At 44.9% G+C, this 26,367-nt stretch overlaps 1 protein-coding gene across 1 annotated transcript; it reads right to left on the bottom strand.

Annotated features, from left to right (window-relative positions):
- Positions 1-9,274: 9,274 nt before the first annotated feature.
- On the bottom strand, positions 9,275-10,713 carry LOC107160922 (ret finger protein-like 3). Its single transcript, XM_015507495.2, is given in 4 exon segments — positions 9,275-9,424; positions 9,426-9,896; positions 10,425-10,568; positions 10,570-10,713. Coding segments are annotated over 4 exon segments (909 nt in total).
- Between the last annotated feature and the right edge of the window lie 15,654 nt (positions 10,714-26,367).

Raw genomic sequence — 26,367 nt, 5'->3', positions numbered from 1 at the left:
TTCAGTTGTCATTTTACATTGGTCCACATCCTGGACCGATAGTTGCCAACCACTCTGTGTACAGCCAGGTAGCCAAGTCAGCTGCTGTCATCCCTGTAGAGACCTGGCATGGCTGGGATGTGGTAGTTGCTGCCACTCCTGCATCCATGCTGGGACACTTGCCCACAACCTTGAGACTGTTGGATCTGATATATCTATAGAAGTCATGTCCCACCATACCACCAACTGCTACTTCTACTAGACCATGATTTGGTCCCTGAAAGTGTCTTCATTGCCCAGTAGATCCTGTTCAACCTCTACAACAGTCATGGGCTCTGAGGATGTTTGCTAGGTCACAAGTATTCCAGATGTCTTCACCCACACTGGAAGTACTTCTGATGTCCCCACTCTTTTCTTTGAAGACCACCTCTCCCATACATGACAGCCAGGACAGGCAAGTCCAGTAAGCCAGTGCAGACTGGCAGGATGGAATGGTTCAAAATGGGGTCCAGCAGGCAGGTGACTGACTTATGTGTATAGGCCACCCTTCTGTTTATATGAGCACAATTCCTCTCATGCTCATAGGGCCAGTCTGACACCTCCTCCCTGGTACTTCCCATCTTGTGCTGAAGCATAGGCCCCAGTAAAATCTCCTGCAGATGATTTTATTACCTAGTCATCATTTCTGTCTTGGATAGAATGAGCTGAGCTGGTTGCATCAAGAGTTGGTGACACCAAGGGACACTAGCCTAGGGAACATCTCTTTGTCAACTCCAGACCTCCTATTGGAGCTCCTGCCCCCAAAGGAATACTCTTGAGAGCTCACACAGTTCCATTGGAGGTTTTCAGCTACTGCAGAGGAGGAGACCAGACTCTTTCCACTGCAGGCTAATCTTCAAGTCCTCAAAGAGAGTGAGAGTGCTTACCTTGGCTCCATTCTCATTGTTAGGCTGAGACAAAGCTGACCTGCCCTAGGGCACTAAACCCATGTGACACTGCTCCCTCTCAGCTCCTGGGAAGGACTGCATCAAGAGAAGAGCTCCTGTCTTACCTGCACCTGTGGCTTGGGCCCTTCATGCTTCATAACAGAGCCCATGGGGACCCAGAAGGGGAAGATGAAGGCCTTTCATCTCATAGCCTCAGGCAGAGCAGCACAAATTGGCAGTTACCTGTGATCAGCAGATATCCAAAGATATTACTTATCTTGCTCTCAGAGACAAAGACTACATTCATATGAATTTTATTACAGTGCATTGTGATAACTCTTCCTCACCATCCCCAGCACCTGCACAATGGAGTCCCCAACTCCTAAGTGTGTGTACCTTGCTTTCACCTCGTCTCAGAGGTCCCTCTCACCATGGATCCTGTGGCCCCTGCTTTTTCACATCCTGCAAATCAGTGCATCTACCATCTCTTCCAGCCCAACAGCCAACACATCTGCAGGCTTCATTCCTTAGCCAGTATCATCCCCCATGGAATCTGCACTGTCTTAACAGTCTCTATTTTTGGGGCTTCCTCCTCTTCTGCCCAGGGCCTTCAGATCCTGCCAGAGTCAGCATAGTGTCAGCAAAGACATCTTCGGCAAGCCTGTGACTTCCTGTTGGTCCAGACACTTCTCTGTCCCTGTTTGAGGCTCCAGTAGGCAGCAGCATGAACTCCCCCCTTTTACAGCTCATTCCTGTTTGGGGATCTGGCAGCTCCAACTCTAGCCCTGACTTCAAATTCTGCTCCAGGGCAGCCAGGCATGCACAGCAAATCACACTCAGCTTGGGGACTCCTTACACACAAATTCCACCTTGGGTACCACCCATGCCAGCACTCAGCCACCCTTCACTGCCACACCAACTGTATCCCCCTGGTACTTCTGCTGCTGCTGGCATTACAGCTCCCACATACACTACGATCCAAGCGCTGACCAATATTTGGACATATTAGCCCAGTCCTCCTGTGGTTCCATAGCACCCCTGAGTTTCCAGTTTGTTTCATCAGGACTCAGGGGCTTCATGTAGAGAGAGGCTGACCCTGATCTAGCTTTACCTTTGGATCCCTGAGCATCACAGCAGACAGGAGAGCAGCCCTGGACACCATACAATGCTCTGAGGGAATCTTAGGCCTCAACCCTTGGAGGCCCCATAGCCTGAGATCTTCCATGGTGCCCAGGGGGCCCAACACTCTGAATAACCCTGTTTTCAGCTATGATTGCTCCTACTTTTACCCCATCTCGGGGGTCAAAACAGGCAGAAAACCCAAGTTTCAGCACCCAGTTTCACTGCAGCAAGGGTGCCTCCAGGGCACATCTGCTGAATCAATAGGAGATTCCATGGGATGAATGAGCTGGTCTATTTCATATTTACTTGCACAGGAGTATTACATATGTTCTTTGTGCCACTCTGAGTACAAGGCAATAAGGAGGAAAAATACAGCAGTTCCTCCCTTTACCACAGCTTTGCTTTCATTGGCTTCAGTTACCTGTGATCAGCAGATATCCAAAGATATTACTTATCTTGCTCTCAGAGACAAAGACTACATTCATATGAATTTTATTACAGTGCATTGTGATAACTCTTTAATTTCACTATTAGTTATTGTTGTTAATCTCTTCCTGTGCCTGATTTAGAAATTGAGCTTTATCATAAGTGTGCATTGTGTAGGATAAAGCCATGTATCTAGGACCCAGTACTATTCATGATTTCAGTTGTCCACTGGGGGGTCTGTGAACATGTTCATGCAGAGAAGGGAGTCTTCTGCATGAACACGTGGGGCCCATATATTCTGTATTTGAAATGTTGCTGTGCATGTTTTATCTTGGAGTGGAGTTGATGGGGAAAACAAAACAAAATAAAATAAAAACAGAACCAAGCTGTCCAAAATGTAGTGGCACCTCTTCCTCCACAGGAAATCTTATTTAAGCTTCTTCAGAAACCTTCACCATAATTGGTTTTAGGATTATCAGCAAAAGAATCTCTACAATAAGGTTCAATATAGTTAAATTTCCTATTTCCTGTTGCTCTGTCTTACTCAGCCACTGGCCTGAAAGAGATCAGCACTCCAAGTGTGGAATGCCCCTTTACCAGTTTTTCACGAACATTTATCCCGGATAGTACTTTCTAGAAGTGTATTTGCAAATGCAAAGTGTGATTAAAAAAAAAAAAAAAGATCCTTTAACAAGGCCTCTGGCCTTGAGCCAGAGCTTCACAGAGATGTTTACATTTCAAAGAGAAGAGAAGATGTTACTAATGGGACTCCAAGGTAATAACAGGCAGAAGAAAGGGGAGGAGAAGTTCTCCCCTTCTCAGGAGCTCTCCTTGAAGGGTTAATTTGCCCAGTGAAAGAAAAAGCTGCTTTTGTGTGAACTTCTGCAAGCTCTGAACTTCTGAGCCCCTCCCCTTACATGCTGGGTATAAAGTTCTGCAACTGTCTGAACTCGGGGTTCAGGGGGATTAATTGATTATAGTGAAAGCTGTGTCCTCTGAACCTGTCTGCAGCCAAATAAAACTGTTTCCTGCTGTCTTCAGTGTCCTGCCTCATCTGTCCCTTACAACAAAAATAGCATCCCTCAGCCTCAAGTGGATTTTGTCACCGGCAGTGAGGCTTATCTGTACTTTGAGTTTAAAATACATATTGGATGTAGAAGACATAGTTAGAAAAAAATATCTAATTAATAGCCTGAAAATTGATGTGCATGTTAAGATAATTATTCTCTGGATATTAGGATTAATTTGCTTTGTTTATTTTACATTCTTCATTGTGGCTAATATAATATATATGTACATATGTGAGTCATTTTTCTTTTAATATAGAAAAAAACTGGTGAATGCTCAGGGACTCCTTGGCTCCACAGTGGGTCCAACCTGACTGTGACACAGACTCAGAGCAGCAGCTGCCAGGTGGAATGAATCAGCAATGTTCCACAGTTGCTCAGGCTGGGACCTGACGGAGAGGAGAGAGACCACCATTTTTCCATCTGGCTATTGAGAATGTCCTGTTCACAGCTCCTAGAGAAGGGGACCCAGTGTCCCTCTGTGCACATGCTCTGCCTGATAGGAAGGTGGCCCCAGACACCACTTGCTGTTTTCATCAGTTCTGTTCAATACAATTCAATTCCTGGGGCCAGACTCTCTCCTAATTTCTAGAAAACACAAGAGCAAGACACAAATAATACTGTAAACTTGGAAACACATCCACAAGAGTCTTGTCTTACCTCCACCTGATTCTGAAGTTGGTCAGATGTGGAGTGAGATCTTCCTACAGGATTTTTTTTTTTTTGCATAGAAGTTCTTTCTTCTTCCCTCATTCACATCCTGCCCCTTCACTTTCATTCATTTTGTGATAGATTTATTACTGGAATAAAGGAGCTGTTTAGTGTTTCTGAAAATATATAAAAGTACATCATGCAAAGAAAAGCAATCTATCCTGAAGGTGTGTATTTTCTTTAAATTCAGACAACACTCCTTCCTCTGAATTAACTCCTAAGTATTATGTCTGTGTATGATAAAACTTGGAATTTGAAGAGAAACTTTTAAAGCAAATCATTAGATTTCTATTTCTATTCTTTCATTTTTAATAGATTCAATCCTCAGCACCACATAAAATTAAATAAATACCTTTATTTAATTTTATGTGGTGCTGAGGGTTGAATCCAGAGCCTCACATATTCTAGGCAAGAGCACTACCACTGAGGTATAACCCCAGCCTTCTCTTGTTATTCTTTTTTTTTAAATATTTTTTTTAGTTGTCAATGGACCTTTAATTAATTAATTAATATGCAGTGCTGAGGATCGAACCCAGGGCCTCACACACGCCAGGCAAGTGCTCTACCACTGATCCACAGCCCCAGACCCCCTCTTATTATTCTTGATGAAAACTGTTAAACCATGATGCAAAGAAAAGACCACCAACTCCAATTGAAATCAAATTAGACGGCCGGGGCTGTCTCTTCCGAAAACTACAGGAATAGAAGACAGCCCTGCAGTGCTCTAGAAGCACAGCTTTATAGCACCGAAGTTACAAAAAAAGGGGGTGTCTTGATGACAGATAACAGAATTTTGACAAGTATAACACAAAAGCGGATAGTAAGTTAATGGCCCAGCACTTAGGGAGTAAATAAGATCTCAACATGGAATTTATGAGGTGCCACTAGAGTTTCAAAGTGGGTCATTATCTGGCCAGGGAAAGCCAGAATTTATGAGGCGCCACTAACATTTCAGAGAGGGTTGTTATCTGGTCAGGTAAAGCCAGGCACGAGTTTGTTATGCCAGATTCGTGGGACCCCAATAGAATCTTGTGTGATTGCATCGGATTCGTGGGAGCCGAATCCGATGCAATCACACAAGAGTCTTTATTGCAAGCTCCGGCCTGGACTCACAACCGATCCCGAGGCAGCGGTCCTAGGGAGTGAGTCCTGGTCCTTTGTTCAGTGAGAGTTTATAGGTTTTGGGGGGATACTCTATGCGTCACAACATCACACAGCAAATCATTCCATACCGAGGGAAAGTCAAACAACAACTCTTAACATCGATTAGCACATTCAATGGTGGGAACAAGTTGGGTAGGGGTGATTGGTTAGTACAAGAGGGGGATTCCTTTGAATTGATTGGTTTAGGCCATGAGGGGTCTAAACTACATGGTTTCCCAACATGTTGTCAACCACCATAAACTACTTGGGGGTCATCTGGCATTCCAGGTATTTTCCCTGTCTCAGTAGCTAGGGGGGTTGCTATGGGTCCTCACCTAGCCTAACTGAGTCAGAGACACCTGGCACCATAGACCTCTCCTGCTATTTGCAGACAAACAACTCAGTAGGGTGGGTATGTGCTTAGGAGTGCTCTGTGGGTTTTTCCCAGGACAAGGGTCATGCCCCCTTCCTTAGGACAGGCCTTGAGGTAGAAGCTGCTGTTATTTATTTATTTTTAAAGATGGAGTCACATCAGTTTCTCAAGTTCAAGGCACAGGAAGGCATTCCAAGCAACTTTAGAAATCGAAGTAATTTATAGTAAAGCCATAATTAACTTTTCATGCCTTTGTGGCGAGATGGCTCCCAATCTTAAGAGGTAATTAGGCTGGGTTTATCAAAAACAATGAAGTTATTTTTCAAAAAATGTTTTGCCCCTAGCCCCAGGTGAAACCACCTTGAATTTGAGTCAAGGAAGTTAATTAATCCTTATCAGATCCTTCATGAATTTACAGTCTCCAGAGCACAACGATTGTTTTGAAAGTTCTTTTTCTCTGTCATTGGGAAGATCTTGGTTGAAAAGTTTGGAAAACAAATCTGAAATATATTCCAACAATCAGCAATTCAAAGTCATGTGTTTATTTGTTTTTTTTTTTTCCTTTGTTAGTCACCATGGCCAAAGGAATAGATATTTTTACAATGTTATTATTCCTTTTATTAAACAACTTACATAAAATTAGATCCACTTTTTAAAAGTCTTGAAACTAGTTTACTCATTTCTATACAGAACTCACAGGTGATCAGAATTTGAAGATTTTTTTTAAAAGAAATTCCTTTATTTTTTTTTAAATGGGCCTCTATTTTGTTCATTTATTTATATGTGGTGCTGAGAATCAAACCCAGTGCCTCACACATGCCAGGCAAGTGCTCTACCACAGAGCCACAACCCCAGCTCCGCAGAATTTGAAGATTGAAAGTGAAAAACTTATCAGGAGCTGGGCTTGTCTGGGCAGGATTGGATTAGATATTTAAGTTATTAGATATTTAAGTTTTCCTTTGCAAGTCTTTTCCAGTGACATTGGTCATTTCAAATCAAAGCAAAGACACAACCCCAGTTCTCAAATCCTGCTATCTCTTTAGACAAACCCAAAAGTACACACATCCACCTGAACATGGTGAAAAAATACTGGGTTAGCAGTCCTTTCACATTGAGTTTACCTGGAGTTTTAGACCCATGCCCCCAGGGGATTGGGAGACAGTCTGAAGGACAGATCAGGGTATTTCTGCAGGAATATGGGTCTCACTGGGTGTGGTGTGAACCCCACCTTCTTCCAGATTTCACCAAAATAGCTCAGTAGTCATTTACTGAAGTCACCATTCTCATAACTGATTTAATCACATGTGGATATCACCTCTCTGAGCACTCACCTATCCCTTTCCAGAGAAGAGGAAGAAGGCAAAATTGAAAGTTCTGTTTCATTTCTTGGAAGGCTAAAATCCCAAGGCTCTAACTAAAAACATCTTCAATCTTCTCATGTGTCAATGTGAAGAAGACAATATCATTAAACTACTGAGAAGCCACAACATTTAGGGGTTGAAATATGATTTGTGTTCTTCCTTATCTTTTACTGACACAATCAGAAATGCGTAGGAGTACCAAAACTTGAGCCTCCACACTTATTCCTCTTTATAGAGTACTCTGGACCACTGTGTCTCAATAGAAACTGATGTTTCAAGAGAATGAGTTAATTCATTAATGAATTATTATTTTTTTCCTATATCATGTGCCTCATTTTGTTCTTTCAATGCAAAAATGTGCAGTGTCAGAAGTCACACTCTGGGGTGGGTGTCTTGGGCACATCAGGATGATGGGAGGGTCCTGTGTTTCTGACAGAAGAGCAGGTGTGGACAAATGCCCACCCAGAGTTGTTCTGCCAAAATGCATGAGGAGGAAAGCTCCAGGGTTCTGACTCAGTTGAGGCTGCAGAGCTGAGCAGGGAGGGAATTTGAGGGCCCCTGTCTCAGGTAATTGGGTCTGTCAACCAGCAGATGGCACTAGACATCCAGGACATCCTGGGTTTGGAGTATTTGGTATTGAACACCCATGCTCCTGCTTCTGGACTCTGTCCACATTATCAATGAAGACACTTTCCAGGTTGAGAAACTTGTTGAGAAACTCCCACTCTCAGCACATCCTAGCATTAGTTCTAATCCACTTCTATGGACCAGTGTCTCCCAAGTTTAGGAAGTAGGGTTTTCTGTCAAAAAAACAGCCTTAGACGCCCACAGATTCTTCTGTAAACATATGCACTGTACTTGCCTCCCTCCCACCTGCACACAAGCACATACTTCATAACTTGGTATTTATTAAGGTGTAACTGACAAATAAACATTGCATATATCTAATTGTGTACACTTGATGTTTTATATATGGATACGTTGTGAAATGATTGCCAGAAATGTAGTTATCATGTCCAGCACCTCATAAAATTTTCTAGAGGGTCAGAATTAAGACACTTAAGATCTTTGCTCTGTGCACATTTTAAGAATATAATGCAGACATGTTGCCCAGGGTCACTGTGCTGCACACTAGATATCTAGAACTTATTCAACTTGTAGAACTGAAACTCCACACCCATTGAAAATTATACCTCGATTTGCCCCTGGTGAACACCATTCTACTATGTTTCTAAGACTTCACTATTTCAAATCCCACACATAAGTGAGATCATGCAGTATTTGTTTTCTCATATGTCTGGCTCATTTCCTCTAATATGTCTTCCAGTCCATCAATATTGTGATGCATATTGCAAATGGCAGGACTGCCTTCCTTTGAAGGTTGGGTCAGGAGACATTGGGTACAGATATTACATTTCTTTATCCATTCCTCTGTGGAGGGATACTCAAGCCATTTCTATAACTGGGTTATGGGAATGCAGATGTTTCCTTTACATACAGATTTTGTTTTCTTTGCACATATAACTAGAAGACAGGTTTTTGAATTATATACTAGTTGTACTTTTAATTTTTTGAGGAACTCCCTTCTGGTTTCCATAATGAGTATATCGAATTACATTCCCACTTGGGACCAATCAGCAATATCTACAGTACTTGAATGGTCATTAATGCAGATGAGCACTCATCTAGGAAAATATGAGCTACACTGAGTATTGTGAGTGAAAATTGTGTGTTGGGGTTTGGATGGCATATGGGCATTTATCTGGTTCTCTGTATGTTCACACACACACACACAACACACACACAGACACACACATACACAATTGCTAGTGGATATAAGCTATTGCACCCCTAATTTTTTTTTAGAAAATCATGTTTCATTTGGTCAACTCCAATTGATTTCATTCATAACTTGCATAACATAAACTGAATGTGAAGAAATAAATAGTAAATTTGCATAATGATCTAAAAATAGGGATATTTCTCCAGCATACAAAAAATATAAAGATTTTAGATGAGTTTGATGGTGACAATAATCAATATGTAGCCCTATTTGTACTCTTGTGAATTTAATTAGGTGAACTGTATTCACAAAGTGTTCCATATTTCTCACCTATGACTTTAATATTTGTACCATTCACAATGTGCCTAGATGTGAGGACCAAGTCATCTTCTGTCCATGTTTCTTTGCTGTGGAGGCTTATCTTGCTTGCCCATGGGGGCTAGAAAACTGGACACACCCAGATTCATTAGGGGACAAATACTCAGGACACCCTGGTTACCATTTGGTGGAATTGAAGGAGCAAAAAAATGAGCACAGTGATCCTTCAGCTAAAACTCCCATGAATGTAAAGGGATGGGATTCATTTTCCACATGGAAAAAGGAAATGTTTCCCAGGCCCGTAACCAGGACAATGCTCACATGGCACAGCTTGGGGTCCACAGTGAGGGGTGTCTGTGGCATAGTGCTGGCAGAGAAGCAGCCATCAGCTCTCAAGTTTATGGTCCAGAATCCAAGATCTGTGGTTAGTTGAATCCATCCTCCTTGGTGAACAGATTCCCTGCACGTGCCCAAGTCCCACTCTGTGCTTGTTCCAACAACCACATCCCAGTAATGGCGATTGGAGGTGAATCTAGAGGAGCCCAGGACACACAGGGCTAAGGCAAGTCTCTCATGCTGCAGTGGCTGGTACTGTTTGATTTTCCCACATCCGACACTTCTGTGGTCATCCGAAAAGACCAGGAGGTTGTTGGCCCTGTCAACATCCAAGGTCATATCCATTGTGAAGGGAAAACACAAAGCTCAGCACATGGGCAGGATCGATCTCCATTCTAAACTTCCAGTCCCAAATCAGACCTTTTCATGAAGCAAATTCCTGGTCACACTGGCAAGTTCTAATTATTACAGGTACTGGGAGATTTTCACATTAGGTTCATGGGTATCTAGCCACAAAGAAGCTCAGATTCAGTGGCTCTGGTTTGCTTCTTAAGAGTGGTCCCCAAGTCTGCAGTATGCTGGCTGAACTCACCCAGTTTAGGCTCTGCTTCCTACCAACCACTCCAGGCAATCACAGCACACTAAATGTGGAGAACCCTTGCCTAAGCCACTACAAAGACATCAGCATTGATGTTCAAGATCACAAGGTGATTCTACATGTTATTATGACTGAGAAACATCAATGCCACAGTGACATCCCAATTTCAGGAGCCAGACCTTGCCTAGTCACCATATGGAATGCAGAGCCAACTACACAGGTGAATTTTCCTGGCCGGGTAGTGGGGAGGAAGCAGAGTATGTGACGCATTTAATGTGCAACTTCCACATTCTTGGGTTCACCAGTAGAGCAGTTTGCAGCTGGGGCTCCAGTTCCTTGGTAGTGGAAACCAGCTTTCTCAGCTCCTGATTGGGCTTGATGTCCCTTTTTTTTTCTTTTTTATAGAACACGGGGCATACAAGACACCAGAAAGTCTCCCCCATCAGGCTCTTTCTCCAGGGAATCCAAGCAGTTGAGGCAGTAGATGCATCCACACTTTGGGCATATGTTTTTTTTCATGATAGGCCAGGCAGAAGGGACATCTGTACGCTCTTGAAAGAGTTTAGCCATGTGCCTGTTCAGGGCCAAATGCACATTGGGGGGAATTTTGATGAGTTCATTAACTCTTAGTTTCAAAAAGCCAGGACTTTTATGTGTGTAAAGTTGTATTACAGCTTTTTCATTGCTAGTACAACACCATAATAGTATCTCCCTGTCTTCATAGATTCCAAGTTCTATTTGGAAAGAAAGTCACTGATATGCTTTGAGCAGAGGTGGAAGAAGGGCCTCTGCTCCTGGGTTCCCTCAACCTGTGTTAATAGATGTGCCCCGATATATGAACTGGTGACATCTATGTCAGAAGAAGTGAGGGTTTTTTCATTTCACGTGCCAATGGACCCTTAGCAACTATCGTGGATGCAAGTAAGAGATACATCCTTCTGTATCCATTGAACTGAAAGCACCACTCCCTGCCTGTCACTCCTAGAGTGTGTGATCCAGAGTGACACACATGTAGGAAGCAGCCTGATAGCACTTCTTGTTTTGAGTACTCTCCAAACTTCCTCTCATCCCCCTGGGGCATAACTGCTATCTATCGACATCTGAGAAGTGAAAACCAGATACACAGCAGTGGAGTCACCTGCTGTGATGGGATCTCCAGTGCCCTTGCTGCTTCCAGGTTAGCTCAGGTGTCTTCCAGAGTAGCTCAGGGTGGCTCAGAGTAGCTCAGGTGTTGTGTCTGGAGCACACCAAGGCCTCTTATTTGGGAGATCTTCCTCTTCCTCTGGCCTTGCCCTCCCCTGCCTCTATACTCTAATCAGATTTTGATTGAAATATAGCCAGGAAGGATATTTTTATTTTGATATGTCACAAGTTGACAACACCTTTAATAAAAGTCATAATCCTGTTAGAACATTTTCTCTAATATGAAGATAAAAATGCCATTACCTTATATTAGGTTAGACTTATACACCAACTTTATAAGTTCATTTTAGAGATTTTCTCATCCTTTCTGAGTAGGGATGGTTCTGATATATATTATACACATAAAGCATTGCTTACTAATCCTAATAGAGATTATTCAAGATGATTGTCAATATTATCAAATGGCATAAATTCATACCTTTCAAGATCAAAGGCAATGGGGCATGCATCGCATGGAGGAAATTGTAGGTAATATTTTAATCTTCACTTGCTTTTCCTGTGCTGAAAATTTTTGAGAATTCAGAATTTAAATTGGGCATTGTAATTGGGTAGATCAACCATTAATGTCCTACCAGGTTCCAGGCCCTTCACAGAGTGTGGGGAAATGAGCTGGGTCTGGGAGCAGAGCTTTGGCTGGGAGTGCACATTCTCAAACTCCTCTGTTCCAGGGAGGGAAATGGCACTCTTTTTTCCTACCAACCCTCAGTCTTTTTCTGTTAATCCCCTTCTGTGTGTTGGGATCTTTACAGCTTTTTCTAAATTTCAAATCATTTGGATCTTACTGTTTTCCTTACCTCATAATTGGTCTCATGTTAAATGAATCTTGTTTAAAAAATATATATATATATATATTAGTTGTAGTTGGACACGGTACCTTTATTTTATTTATTTTTATGTGGTGCTGAAGATTGAACCCAGCACCTTGCATGTGCTAAGTGAGCGCTCTACTGCTGAGCCACAACCCCAGCTGGAATCTCATTTTTTGGAATACTTTTAAAAAAAGCAACCTAGTTTTGGTTGTGTTCAAATAGGACTCCTCCTGGGATGAGATGATGTAGAGAGACCTTGACTAATGAATCAGCAGATTGATTCAACTGATCACATTAATTTCTAGTTCCTTCAGGAAATATCATTTTTCTATCAAATTTCAATGAGTGAGCCAGGTGTGGTGGCACATGCTTGTAATCCCAGTGGCTTGGGAGGCTGAGGCAGGAGGATTACAAGTTCAAAAGTAGTCTCAGCAATTTAGTGAGGCCCCAAGCAACTCATGTGACACTGCTCCTTCTCAGTTCCTGGGAAGGACTGCATCAAGAGAAGAGCTCCTGTCTTACCTGCACCTGTGGCTTGGGCCCTTCATGCTTCATAACAGAGCCCATGGGGACCCTGAAGGGGAAGATGAAGGCCTTTCATCTCATAGCCTCAGGCAGAGCAGCACAAATTGGCAGTCCAGACTTCCTCACCACCCCCAGCACCTGCACAATGGAGTCCCCAACTCCTAAGTGTGTGTACCTTGCTTTCACCTCGTCTCAGGTGCCTCTCACTCAGGGCTCGGGATGTGGCTCAGTGGTTAAGGGCCCCTGGGTTCAATTCCCAGTATCAAAACAAACAACCAAAACAAAATCCCCAAAATTTCAGTGAATGCAATGTCATCTTTCTCTTTCCCCCATTTGAAAACAGGTCACATTAATGATATTTATATATATTTATTTTGCACATATTTTTAGGAGGCCTAAATTTGTTCCTATTCAAATGCAATTTGTTTAGTTTAGCCAGGTTAATGGAAAGTTGTTGGATACCTGGTGTTTCATTTCTCAAGTGATCCTTTGGCATATCCTTTTTGCTGGATTCCCTGGTCACTCTATATTCAAATGAAGAGAGTCTCCATGGGACTTTTTTCATTGTTGTTATTGTCTTTTATTTTCTGTTTTGGGGAGCTTTAGCTGTTGTTATTCATGTTGTTCTTGTTCTTTTTTTGGGAGGGGGGAAGGAGACATATTTTTTTTAAATATTGTTTTTTAGATGTTGATGGACCTTTATTTTATTCATTTATTTGTGGTGCTGAGGATTGAGCCCAGGGCCTCACACATGCTAGGCAAGTGCTCTACCACTGAGCCACAACCCCAGCCCCGAGATATATTCTTTTTTATTTTTAATTAATTAATTTTATTTTATTTATTTATTTTTTTTAGAATTTTTTTTTTTAATATTTATTTTTTAGTATTTGGCGGACACAACATCTTTGTCTGTATGTGGTGCTGAGGATCGAACCCGGGCCGCACGCATGCCAGGCGAGCGCGCTACCGCTTGAGCCACATCCCCAGCCCCTAATTTTATTTTTAATTAATTTTTAAAATGGTACTAGGGGGTTAAATTCACTGGATCTTTCCACTGAGATGCATATCCTTTCTTTCTTTCTTTCTTTTTTGAGACAGTATCTTGCAAAATTTCCAGGCCTGGCCTTAAACTTGAAATACTCCTGCTTCTGTCTCCACAGTAGCTGGGGTTACATGCATGTACCAACCTGCTCACCACAATTTTTTACTTTTTCGGAACTGAGAATTGAACCTGGGACACTTTACCAATGATCTATATCCCTGGCCCTTTTAATTAATTATTTGGAGACATGATATTTCTAAATTGTCTGCAGCTGGCCTCATTGGAGGTGTGCCTTTGGGGATTTCATTTTGTCCCTGGCTTCCTTCTTACTCACTCTCTCTTCTCGTACTCTCCTTCCTGTTGTGATCTGAGCAGCATTCCTCTGCCACACATTTCTGCCATGGTGTTCTGCCTTATCTCAGGCCCAGAGAAAAGAAGTTGGCTGAGCATGGACTGAACATCTGAAATTGTGTGACTCAAGTAAACGTTTCTCCCTCTAAGATGGTCTTGACAGGTATTTTGGGGAAATCAGGGTCTGGATTCTAGAGGCCATGCTTGGCAATGCCTGAGTGCAGATACTTCTCAGCCTAGGAGGCCCTGTCTACACACATGGACATCATCTTCCTGAGTGTTCTGCCCAGCTACGTGGGGAGTGGGCACAGATCCTTGGCAACCTCCCAGACTGTGTGCATGGTGACCAGCTTCCCCAGCCCTTCCACAAGGATCCTTGAGGTATTTCTCATCATCAGGACGTGTTGTAAACATCCTAATTCCCTAGACATATTCTGAACCTTAAGAGAAACACTTGCTATGGTGCCCCTGAGTATCCCCAGGTACAGGCTGGGCCTTGTGTTGTGAAGAAACTGGTCTCTGGCTTAGGCCCCCAGAACTCTGTGCTGCCCCTCAGAATAGGAGACAACAGATGGCACCTGTCCTCTCAGGCTGGAGCAGACACCCTCCCAGAGAGACATATAGACAAAAGAGGGACTGAGGATGAGGAAGTGCTAGAGGCTCATAAGGCACCACCTCAGGACCTAGGAGGAGTCAGGACACCGGGAAGGTTTGGTCCTCCTCTAGCTTTGTCCTCCTGTCTCCTTCCTGCTCCAGCCAGTCTGTGTTTGTGTGTAATTTCTCTCGGTCTCCTTTCTCCCCCTTCTCTCCATCCTTTCTTCATTCTTTACTTTCTCTGTCTTTCCGTCTCCTGCTCCTTTCCTCACACTCGTGCATTCACTTTCCTCTCACTCTGTTTGTCTCCCTGTCTCCCTCCTGTCCTCCCTTAATTTTTCACTCATGCACTGATATACTCTCCCATCTCTACTTCCCACGCTTTTTGTTCCCAACCACTATCCCCATCACACAGAGTGCAACATGACCAACATAACCCCACACAGCTCTCAGCATACACATCCTTCACCCAATAGTCCTGCCAGAGATGGACCAGTACCAATAAAATCCCAAGTCCTCATCTTTGAGAGTGTGTAGACGGTGGGCCAGAGTGAGTTAGGGATCCACCTCAGGTCCTCTGGACCACACCACATGCATGGCTGTCCCCTTGCCTCAAGGAGAATCCTCTCTTCCTCCTTGACACTCCCGTAAGCCCCATGATCTACACAGATGAAGCAGGTTTGGAACAATTCTTCCCAAGCTCAGTGTGGTTTGACTCTGTTTTAGTCAGCTTTTTTTTGCTGCTTCCATGTCCACCTCCTTCAGTTATCACTTAATTAATCCCATTAGGGACTAATTCACTGATTGGATTAAGGCTCTCGCAGCCCAATCATTTCTTCTCTGAACTTTCTTGCATTATCTTACACATGAGCTTTTGGGGGACACCTCATTTCCAAACCCTAACAGGCTCCAACTCAGAGCTTGAAGTCTTGATCCAGAGAACCTAGGTTATACCCTTCTTCAGTAACCCAGTAATGCTAACTTGGAGCAAAGACTTTATCCAATGTGTGCCTCAGTCCCCCCATCTGCTAAACAGGAGTCATAACAGGACCTGCTTCCCACAATTAATGTAAGGACAAAACTTAGGTTGGTAATCTTTCAAGGCTCAGAATACAATCAGCCCTGAAAACATGTTACTTAATCATTCTTATCATTATATGAAAGAAAGGGTAGGACCCAGGAGATTCCTCCAAAGAGCCCAGTCCCTTTTCTTCAGCCCGAGACAGCCAGAGGTACATCTGTGGTTGGACAAGCTGTGCTCATTGCTCATTCTACCCAAGAAGAATGAGCACCTTGGTGATCATGGGGGGTCTCTATGAGAGTGGGTGTGGAAGAAGCTGCTCTGCACTTGGTCCATAGTCTCGTGATTTGGGTGTTAGTCTGAGGAAGCTCCAGGTTGCATGTTGTTTGAAGCCAGGAAATTTCTCTGAATGTTCACCTTCATTCCCTAAGGTTTGGGGGACACAGGGAAGAGCAAATATAGGGCAACAGTTGGTAAAGAAGGAGCCTTCACCTGTGTCCACCACAGATGTTTGCACTTAGCAGACTGGAGGGAAACTGAATTCTTCTTAAAGCATCAGGGTCTAAGAGTGAGTCTTCATTACTTCAGGATACATCACAAAACACTATGGACTTGGTACCTCATAGAACAGGAATTATTTCTGGCTTTCTTGAATACTGCAAAGGCCAAGGTCAAGATTCCCCCAGATTTAGGTTCTCCTGCTGAGGCCTTCTCTTGACAGGGAGACTGCCACCTTCTTTCTGTGTTCTCATGTAGAGGAGGAAAAGCTTTGTGTCCCTTCTTCTGAAGGCACGAATGCCAACGTTGGTGTTACACTCACATGACCTCATCCACATCCAATCACCTCTCAAAGACTCCCCTCCCCAAATGCCACCTTGTTAGTAATTAGGGCTTAGTGGTGGTAACTGTCATTCAGTTTGTGACACCAAGCTTATCCAATGCTGATGTTCTCTGATGTTGTTCATGCTACTTCAGGACAGCCACATGACCAATTTTTGTTTCTCATTTTGGTACTTTTTGATATAACTCTAGGCCATGTTCAGGTTAGATATGCCAAACAATTCCCCAGCCCTGACCAATCTTTGATCATCAGTCCCATTCCTGAATGATAGCCATGACTTCTCTTTCTCAGGCTTCTTCATTCACACATATTCAACCATCAACCATTTAGTCAGCACCTCTTGGAGCCTGGCCCTGCCGGAGCACACTGAGGAGACAGGTGCAATAAGGCAAATGTGCCCCCATGTGTGTCCCTGCCTAGAAAGGAAGGGGGATAGTAATTCTGTTAACCAACAGAATTATTAAGGTATGTGCTGCTGTCTAGAAGCCAGTGAAGATCCCTAAAGAGGGAACAGCCACAAGGAGTGGGAAAGGTATTGCCCAGGGAGCAGGAGGCAGAGTGCAGCCCAGACATACCCAACTGAAGAGGGATGATTTGGAGATGGAGCTCCAGAGCTAGGATGAACTAGTACTCTAGGACAAGTCAACCATGTAGAGATGAAACAGGGTAAGCATGTGATCATTTTCAGGACAAACCACACCATGCAAATTTAGTCCTTAAAATATGATCCAGGGTATATTTTTTGTTATGGTCATTCATACATCTATAATAAATTTAAATAGCCATTGAATGAAGGGCATGTCCAATTAAAAATATATTATCCATGTGTGTATTTGGGCTAGAAGGACAGAGGAGGTTGGAAAATCACTGTTAAAGTATTAAAAGGAGGAACCAGGATGCAACCTGCAGCACAGTGTCCTGAAGGGATGGAGGAAAACAAAACCAGTGCCCAGGCTGGTAAGGAGGGAAGGAAACTAGGACCAAGTGAACTGCAGACCCCACACAGAGACATCACAGAGGTGAATGGAAATGATCAGGCAATTTTGAGATATTGAAATGGGAAGTTTGTCTTCAGGAATAAAAGAGCAACTAAAATGGTAATTTTCTGAGCAAAGGTGATAGCCATATTTTCAGGATTTTATATACATCACTGGGAAAAGGCAGCCATGGACGCAAATAGATGAGGGAAAGGGAATTCCTGTAACTAGCACAATATACCCTAGCCAGATCCAAAACCAAGAAAAATGGCCCAGAGCTTTGATCAGCCAGTGTAGCAGCCAAGCCAGGGGGCGTCCCCCTGAGTGTCCACAAAGTTCTCCTTTGTGCTCCACACTGGTTTGCCTTAGGTCCATCTTGGTTGAAAGTGGGCTCCAGACTTGGACCTGGAGCCTGGGGTGGGTATGCCAAACCCAAAGTTCCCTCCACTCCTAGGAGCCCCAAGTACCAAGAATGCCACTTGACCAGGAGTGGTGTGAGCAAAGTGCTGCCCCTGGTGCTTTTCATCCTGCTGGTAAGTCCCAATCAGACCTGTGGTTACACCTGTGTGTAGCACTGGGGATCTTGGGAAAGACTGGCAGGTTGTGGAGTGGTGTGCAAAATGGGGTTCGTGTTCATGTGATACCTACAGTCCTGGCTGCTTTGTGTTGCCACTTAGTGGTTCAGCTGTGGAAGAGCTTAAGCCCATAGCAGGGGCTGGGCTTCCCGGGTTGCCCCAAAAGAAAAAGAGTTGTACAGTCAGTCACTGCCCACCAGCAGCCCTACATGTGGGATGATGGTTCCGGCACTACTAGGATGCTGGAGAGTAGAGCTGGGTCCCTGCACCAGCTGTACACACCAACTTGTGGGTAAAGGGTGGGAGTCAATATTGCCACTGGGTGGGAAGTTCCCATAACAAGGGAGCATCAACAAGAGAGTATTGGATGGATTTATTCTGGGAAACAGGAGGGGACTGGAAGATGAAAGCCTTGGACAGAGGGGTGGTATCCATAGCATCATCCATGGCAGGCTGAAGGATGATAGTATAGAGTCTCTGCCATCTAAGAAAGAGGCCACCACATGATCCATAAATGGGAAAACCACGAGCAGAGGGGTGTTATGGAGAGAAGCTCTCCCTGTTGCCCATGAACATTCCAGATATGGTCTGAGGAGTGGTGTGTGGAACAAAGGGATGGTTCCTTAGGAGTTGGGGCAGGAGACCCTAAAAGTAGGTGGGCTGGTAGAGACTGGTTCCTTTCCCACCTACTTGTGATACCTAGGGTTGTGCACCTGGGGGAATAGGGGTTGGAGCTGCTATTGAAATCTCCGGCAGATCAGAAAATCACCACCACAGAAGGGGAAGAACTGTCCATGGCAGTGACCTCAGCTTGACAGCTGGCTGCTGGGCCAGGTGCACAGATGCATTGTCTCTAGTGGTGGGAGAGACCCTTGCCAGAGTTATGGGCTAACTGATGTTAACCAGGTTGCTGGTGGGCTTAAATTAAAGCCAGGACAAGAGGAGGAAAATCCACTTGAGGTTTGAGGATTCCATTTTGCAGGAGGCAGGTTGAAGGGGAAAGGCTCTAGGATATGTGGTGTGGGAAAGTGGGAAATGGGAGGTGCAGCAGCTCTTGCCAAGTGAGTAGGGTGTTGATACTCACTAACAATAATACCCATATTGGGACTGGGCCTCAAGGGAGGAGGAGGGTTAGCAGGAAGAGGTAGAAGAAGACAATTAGGGATTCCATACTCATCACTAATTGGTATGGGGAAAGTTAGAGGGACAGACAGCATCAGGGGCAAGCAGCCTGTTTTGCCAAGGTGGGTGGTAGCAAGAACAGCTGGGATCTGGGAGGTTTCAGTGGGTGGTCGTGGGTAAACAGTCCCTGCAGGGGCTGTAGGTGGGAAGAAAGAAGAGGCAGGCAGAGTGGTGGTGCAGGCTGCTGCATTATCTGTTTTACCCTCCAAGGCCTCCATGTCATCCTCCATGATATGCTTCTTTTTCCAGCAGAACCTCCTGCAGGGTTCCTAAGTCTTCCTTCATAGAAACAAGAGGACCCTTAGGAGGTGTGGCAGCTCACCTCAACGCCACTGGCAGTGTCAATGATAGGTACAGGGCCAGTGGCATGTGTCTTTCTGTTGCAGGGCCTCTGGCTAGCAGCTATGAGTGGAAGATAACTCTCTGATGAGTTAGTTGAAGACTTTTCCTCCTGCATCCACTCTCCTGACTCCTGGGACCCTAGAGAACTGGGCAGAAAGTCTTCATCCAATGCTTTATCTACTTGCCTGGCAGCATGAAGCAGTCTGGTGCTGCTCAGGGAGCCCTGTTGCCTCTGCATCAGGCTGCATCAAAGTCAGCATATAGGGCTGTGCCACCTGGGGCAGCATGGATGTCGGAGGAGAAGTTCACTGGAGACGCTTGGATCCCTCTCTTGCATGGTGTCTCCCTCTTGAAGCTCAGGAGTGAGGTCACAACAGTGAGGTCTTCCTGTGTCTCCAGAGGCTTGGAGGGTGCTACTTCTCCATTGGTGGGGGAACTCATTTCCGGATTGTCCTGCATATCTGTCTGTTTGCTCTCCTCCTCCTCCTCCTCCTCCTCCATTTCCTCCCCCTCCCTGTCCTGTGCCACCAAAGCCAGGGCCACTGCTGCTGCCATCAGTTCATGTGGTTGCTTTTGGGGCCTCACATCTGTTTCCTTTTCTAAGGAAAAGGGAGGAATGTGGACAGATGTCTTGGGCTCCTCAGCCTGGTGGTGAAGGTTGGAGGATCAGTCTGAGCTGGGGAGGATGGATCTGGAGGTTCTGGAGGGTTGGAACCTCCTGCATGGCAGCCCTTGCTTTCTCCAGAACCAACATGCTCCCCTCCCCGGTCCCAGGAGGCGGGAGGTAGGATCCCCAGAGAGGAGTGCAACACCTTCAGGAAAGGGCCTATGTAGCAGCCAGCTGAGCAAGGTACACGAAGAAGGGGAACATGTGAATGTGTCTGCAGGCAAGGCTGATGGCAGATGCTGTGGCCGCAGGGTGATGCCGCCCAGAGCTGGAGGCTGGCAGCTCAGGCCAATCAACAGGAGATAGGCAGACAGCCCAGAGGGTCCGAAGCCGCGCTTGCTGAGGAGACTGCCCATTCAGAGCACGGGGTGGGTCCATTCCCGAGAGGAGAGAAGAAACCAAGGCAGCTGGGCTTGGACACCGCCAACTGCCGTTGGCCAACCGCACCCTGTGGAGTCGGTTCTCGTCCTGTACGGCTGGAACAGTGCACGGAGAAAGGGTGCGCCGGGAGCTCGCGGGACCGACGGTTGGTCAAGAGAAGGCGCCCCCGGCAAAGGGCGGGGCCCACCACTGCTTCTGGGCAGCACTGTGGCTCCTGGGGAAACCCTGCTTTCCTAGAAGGTGTGTGGCGCCATAGGGGCCCCTATGGGTGGAGTTGGGACTGTGGCCAGATCCCACATTGCTCCTGGGTCCTGAGTAGCGGTTCCCAAATCTCCCAGCCCAGGGCGCTAGCTTGGGCACCCAGTTATTTGAGTGTCACCGGCCCTCTCCTTGAGACCATCAAGAGGGGCGGAGGGTGGGGTGCCGGGGATGCTGGGACATGGAAGTTTGGTGCTGGTGGCGCTGAAAGCACAGCCCCAGGGCAACTCATCCTTTCAGGCCTCTCCTCCCACATCTCCAGTGCCCAGTCTCCGCCTTGCCTTCAGACGAGTCTCTCAAGGTCAGTGCCTCACCTTCTGTGCCTGGGCTCCTGAGGAGAAGGAGCGATACCCTGAGTTTAAGGGCATGCTTCCAAGGGCCCCATTCCTTCTCCCTAAGCAGATTCCATTCACTTCCCTCAAAACGCTTGGTAAGAGCATACTGAAGCCCCATACCCTTCCTGAAGTAAGGCCTCTAAGCTAGACTGTGTCACTGCAGAGCTCATGTTCTGTTCTATGGTGTCTCTGTAGAATGTATATGCAACATGCAGTACTGTTTTCTTCTCCTCCTCCTCCTCCTCCTTCTTCGTCTTCCGGTCTTGAGCATCATTTGCAATCTATAAGGAGCACATGCACTACTCATGAGAAGATCACCTCAGGAGGTAGCCAAGGCCTACTCTGGGCTCCGGGCTCCTAAGAAGATGTAGGATGCCAGTTGTCAACAGAGCATCATCCCTCCCATCTCTTTTTCAACTGAGTGCTGCAGCCCATATTTCTTCTTGGTTGAACATGTAAAGGTTGTATTCAACATCCATATGGGTTCATGCTGAGGAAACTCAGCAGTGTTTTATTGCACAAATATAAGAAGCCTGTTGTTGAGACCTTCCTGGAATAAGTCTGGGATGCAACATATCATTGACTCTCAAGTTGATAGGGAAGCAATGTGTTGGATTCAAGTGAGATCCACAAAATGTGGTCTTTTTGAGCATGCCTGCTGGGCCTACTCTTCCCTCTGAATTATTGCCTCCTTAATGTCAGTTTCAGTGTCCAAGAAAGGAAACAGATTATTTTTCAAGGAGCTGGGAGCTTCAACTTGATGAGAAAGATTTGGAAAAACATTTGACTTAATGGAGGCTGATCTTGTTTCTCTGGTTTCCTTCATCACAGTCCTTTTCTTTCGTGTGTTGCTGACTTATATCAGACTTGTATGAGAACATGGCATGCAGAACTTTCAGAACTAGGAATCATAGAGATCAGTAAAAATATTTCTAATATTTTAGTTTTAGTTTGAAAACTTTTTTAACAATAATATTGCATATTCTATCAATTGCAACATTTGTTTGTACTCTCAGCTCATAAGATCCCTTAAGTACTATGCCAGTGCGAGTTTGGACTTCTGTCCCCTATGAACTTTGAGATTGGGAGGATGCAAGAGATTTTGTGCAGAACCAAACACTGTTAGAAAAGAGTAGACTCATTATAATCTCTTTGTAACCTCTCTAGGAACAAAAATGATCTACATTTATGACCTTAACCATAGTTCCTTGATATCATTTAAAGAAACTTCAATAAGGAACTAGGTTTTATTTGTTTCTTTGAATGGACATAAGCTGGTAGAAATTGAGGACCAACATTTCCTAAAGGATTCTGCAAAATAATATTGCATGTCCTATTTTTTGAAAATAATACATTACAGTCATGTTGTTTCCATTATTACTGTTACTATTGCTACCACTACTTCTACTACCACTACTATTACTATTTTTACTAAAGAATAAAACCAATTGACTACTTGATGAATGTTGGGACCTCAGGACTCTATAGGCATACTTGGACCAGAGTGTCTCTGAGAAATCAATGTGGAATTTTCATGTCAAACAGGAAAATATGAACATAATGCTTTTTTTGATCTGTAATATTCTCCTACTTCTCCTTTCAAGGCCAAGTAATGTTCAGTTAGTAATAGGTGATTCTTCTCAGACAATTTGGCTTTGTAAAAGTAATCATGCTGAGGTCAAATTTGTCAAGGCAAAATATTTCCAAAACACACTTTACTAATTGAGAAAAATATCTTATTAATGGAAATTTATACTTGCCAGGCAAGCTGTGGGCTGGGATGCTAGAGAGTTTCTCTTGGTCCCTGCACTCACTGTGCCTACCACATGCAAGTCAAAGGGGAGAAGTTAATGGTGCCACCGGATGGGGGATTCCCAGACCCATGAAGCCCTCCATAGCCTGTAGAGGCAGGAGGAGACTGGAAGATGATAGCCTTGTAAAGTGGGATGACATTGACAGTCATCAGTGGCAGGCTTGGAAGATGACAGTGCAGTCTCTTCCTGCTGGGAGGGATGCCAGTGCATTATCCATGAAAATGAGCAGGGAGGGATTGCAGAGATAGGCTCTCCCTTGATGCTGCTGTGCTACCAGATATGGGCTGAGGAGTGGTTTGTGGGACAAGGGTAGTGGTGTGAGACCTGAGGTTTAGGGATAGTGTAGACTAGTCCTTTTTCACTCTGTTGGTGCTGCCTAGGGTCCTGGATTGGAAGAATGAGCAGGATCTGTTGTTGAATCCCCACTGGAGATCTACAAATCACATCCTTAAAAGAGGGAGTAGTGTCTGTGGCAGTGATATCAGTTGGACAGTTAGTTTCCTGATCAAGTTTGCAGATGCATTGGCTCTATGGTGTGAGACAACCTTGTCAGAGTTATGGAGTGACTGGTGCTAATGGGATTGCTGGTGGAAGGGACTGGTGGAAGGGTGAGGCAAGAAAGAGGAGGAAGAAGAGGAAGATATACTCACTTGGTCCTTCCTCAGCCTCCTGATCTGGGATTACAGGCATGTGCCATCACACCTGGATATCTGTGTGCTTTTCAATTAAAAAATAATAATGCTGTGGAATAACAAATTTTATCACAGTAGTGTATTCTAGCATTGGAAGGGCTATAGAAAAGACTTTTTGATGTTTTTGTGTTTGTTCAAACTAAAAATCTCTTGGGCAATTTAGCAATGAGTTACATTCCCAGTCATTTGTATTTTGAGACAGAGTCTCCTTTATTTGCTGAGTGTTTTGATAGTTGCCCAGATTGGCCTCAAACTATGATTCTCATGCTTCAGTCTCCGAGTCTGTGAGATTATAGGAATGTACCTCTGAGACCCGCAAGACACTGCTTTGGAATGTCCATTAAAACTGGCAATATTTATGTTATTTGATTCTCAGTCACAAAAGGGGAAAAAAAGAAAGATAAGTAACTTATAATCCTGTTCCTTTAGAGCTTCGACGTAGGCAATGCATTGAACTGAATAAGTGTTGGATATGGTTGAATGTAGCATATGGGCAAAAAGTGATATATTGTATATCTTTACACACCAAGTCCTGCAATCTTCAAATTGAGAAATGGTGCCAGGAGGTGACCCAGGTCCTGGAGGGCTTTGCAGCAGCTGAGGATCTGCAGGACCTAGATGTGTCCCAGCTGGTCATTGAAGTTATAGTGCCCCTGCTTGAGGCCAGGACTGCTTGCCCACAGGGCTGCAAATGTCGGTGGAGTGGGTGGTCCTGCCTGCATGAGGAGTCTGGGAGATTCTCAATGTCAGGTTTTTTCCCAGTCCTTCCACACCTAGTGATTCACTGACAATAGCCCTGATGAGTTGGGGAATGAACAGGCAGAGTGGGTGTCTGTCCCTGTAAAGTAAGAGATTGAACCTCTCCAGTGGCATCTCCATCAGGGACACAGTGGGCAGCCCCCTCTGAGTCACACACCCTGGTGCCAGCAGCACCTGCAGCCTCTGCTTCTGGATAAAGCAGCTGAAGGAGGCTCAGCCTGGCAGCAGGAGGAGCAGCTGTGGAGTGGTGATGGAATTCCCTGTGGGTGTGTTCTTGGGGCCTCCTTCACTATAGTGCATGGATTTTTGTACCATCCTCTTGTCTCCACTTGTGTGCTCATACAACAGCAGCCTCTGCAGAGCTGCCCTCAGTGTGTCTGGTGTCTACCTATGTCACAAAAAAGTGAGCCAGGCACTGGAGAACGTGGGCACCTATTTGTCTTACTCTGCTTACACTCCTCCTATGCTCACATTTCCCCTCTCTGCTTAGTATGGGAGGAATTGTGCTCATATAGACAGAAGGTGGGTCCATTAACATAATCACCTGCCTGCTGGTCCACAGTTTGCACTATCATACTTGTCTGCATAGGCTTGCTGGGCTCACCTGTCCTGACTGTCATGAATGGGAGAGGCGTTCTTCAAAGAAAGGAGTGGGAACATCAGAAGTACTTCCAGTCTGGGTGTGGACATGTGGAGTACTTGTGGCCTAGCAAATCTCCTCAGAGCCCATGACTATTGCAGAGTTAAGCAGAGTCCTCTGGGAAACCAAGACATCTGCAGGGACTGAATCATGGTCTAGTAGAAGCAGCAGTTGGCAGTGTGGTGGACATGGTTTACAAAACTATCTTGGATCCAACAGTCTTAAACTTGGGGCCAAGTGTCCTGCGGTGATGTAGGAATGGCAGCAGCAGCTACAACTCAGCCATACCAGAGCTCCAGAGGATTGACAACAGATGGCTTGTCTACCTTGTGCAACAGGGTAGTTTGTGACTGTCAATCTAACATGTGGACCACTGTAGTTGACAGTTGAACAGCATATTGTGGCAATGACCAACACAGGCATCTATCCCTTTCTTTCCTATCTTTCCAGAGGAACTGTGGTTTATTCTGTGTATCACAGGTGTTATGGCCCCAACTCCCATCCTTAGCCTTCCTGCTTCCTTTCATGCTCTTGATGGTGGTAGCATTTATGTCACTGCAGTGCAGGGTCCAGTAGAAGTCATAGGTGGGTGGTGATGGCAGTGATGCAATAGGCAGTAGAGACACCAGACCACCATGCACTATGTGGCCCTTAGGAGAGCATGCCCTGTCACTGTTCCACAATGGAAGCAGCCAATATGAGTGTCAAGGTCAGAACTGTGTTTTTTCCAGTTTTTCTTAGTTGCCAACACATGGAGTCTGGACTCTTTTTGGGTTTGGATATGGAGTGAACAGGGAATCCAGCAAAAAGCAAATACCAAACCAACAGTTGCAAAATGAAACACAGTTTATCCAAACACTTTCTATTAGCCTGGCCTCCTGTAGCTCCACTCCAGAGACCATTCTCCTTGTTCTCAGGGCAAGTTTCATGGAGTCTTCTCAGGATAAATTATATTTGAACAGGACCAACATCAGGTGTTACAGTTTCAATATAAAGTATCCTCCAGAAGCTCATGAGTGAGGCAATGCAAGAAGTTTTGAAGTGTAATGATTGGGTTATAAGAACCTTAACCTAATCAATTCTTTAATGCACTGATAAGGATTAACTGGATGACAAGCATAGGCAGGTAGGGGTTGGCTAGAAGAAATAGGCCAATGTGAGAATGCCTTGGGGATTTATGCTTTGTGCATTATAAGCTTGCTCTCTCTCGGCTTCC

Source organism: Marmota marmota, unplaced genomic scaffold (assembly GCF_001458135.2).
Source record: "Marmota marmota marmota unplaced genomic scaffold, marMar, whole genome shotgun sequence".
In the NCBI taxonomy this organism is placed as follows: domain Eukaryota; kingdom Metazoa; phylum Chordata; class Mammalia; order Rodentia; family Sciuridae; genus Marmota; species Marmota marmota.
The sequence above is the reverse complement of the archived record's forward strand: the minus strand, read 5'-3'. Positions and strand labels throughout refer to the sequence as shown.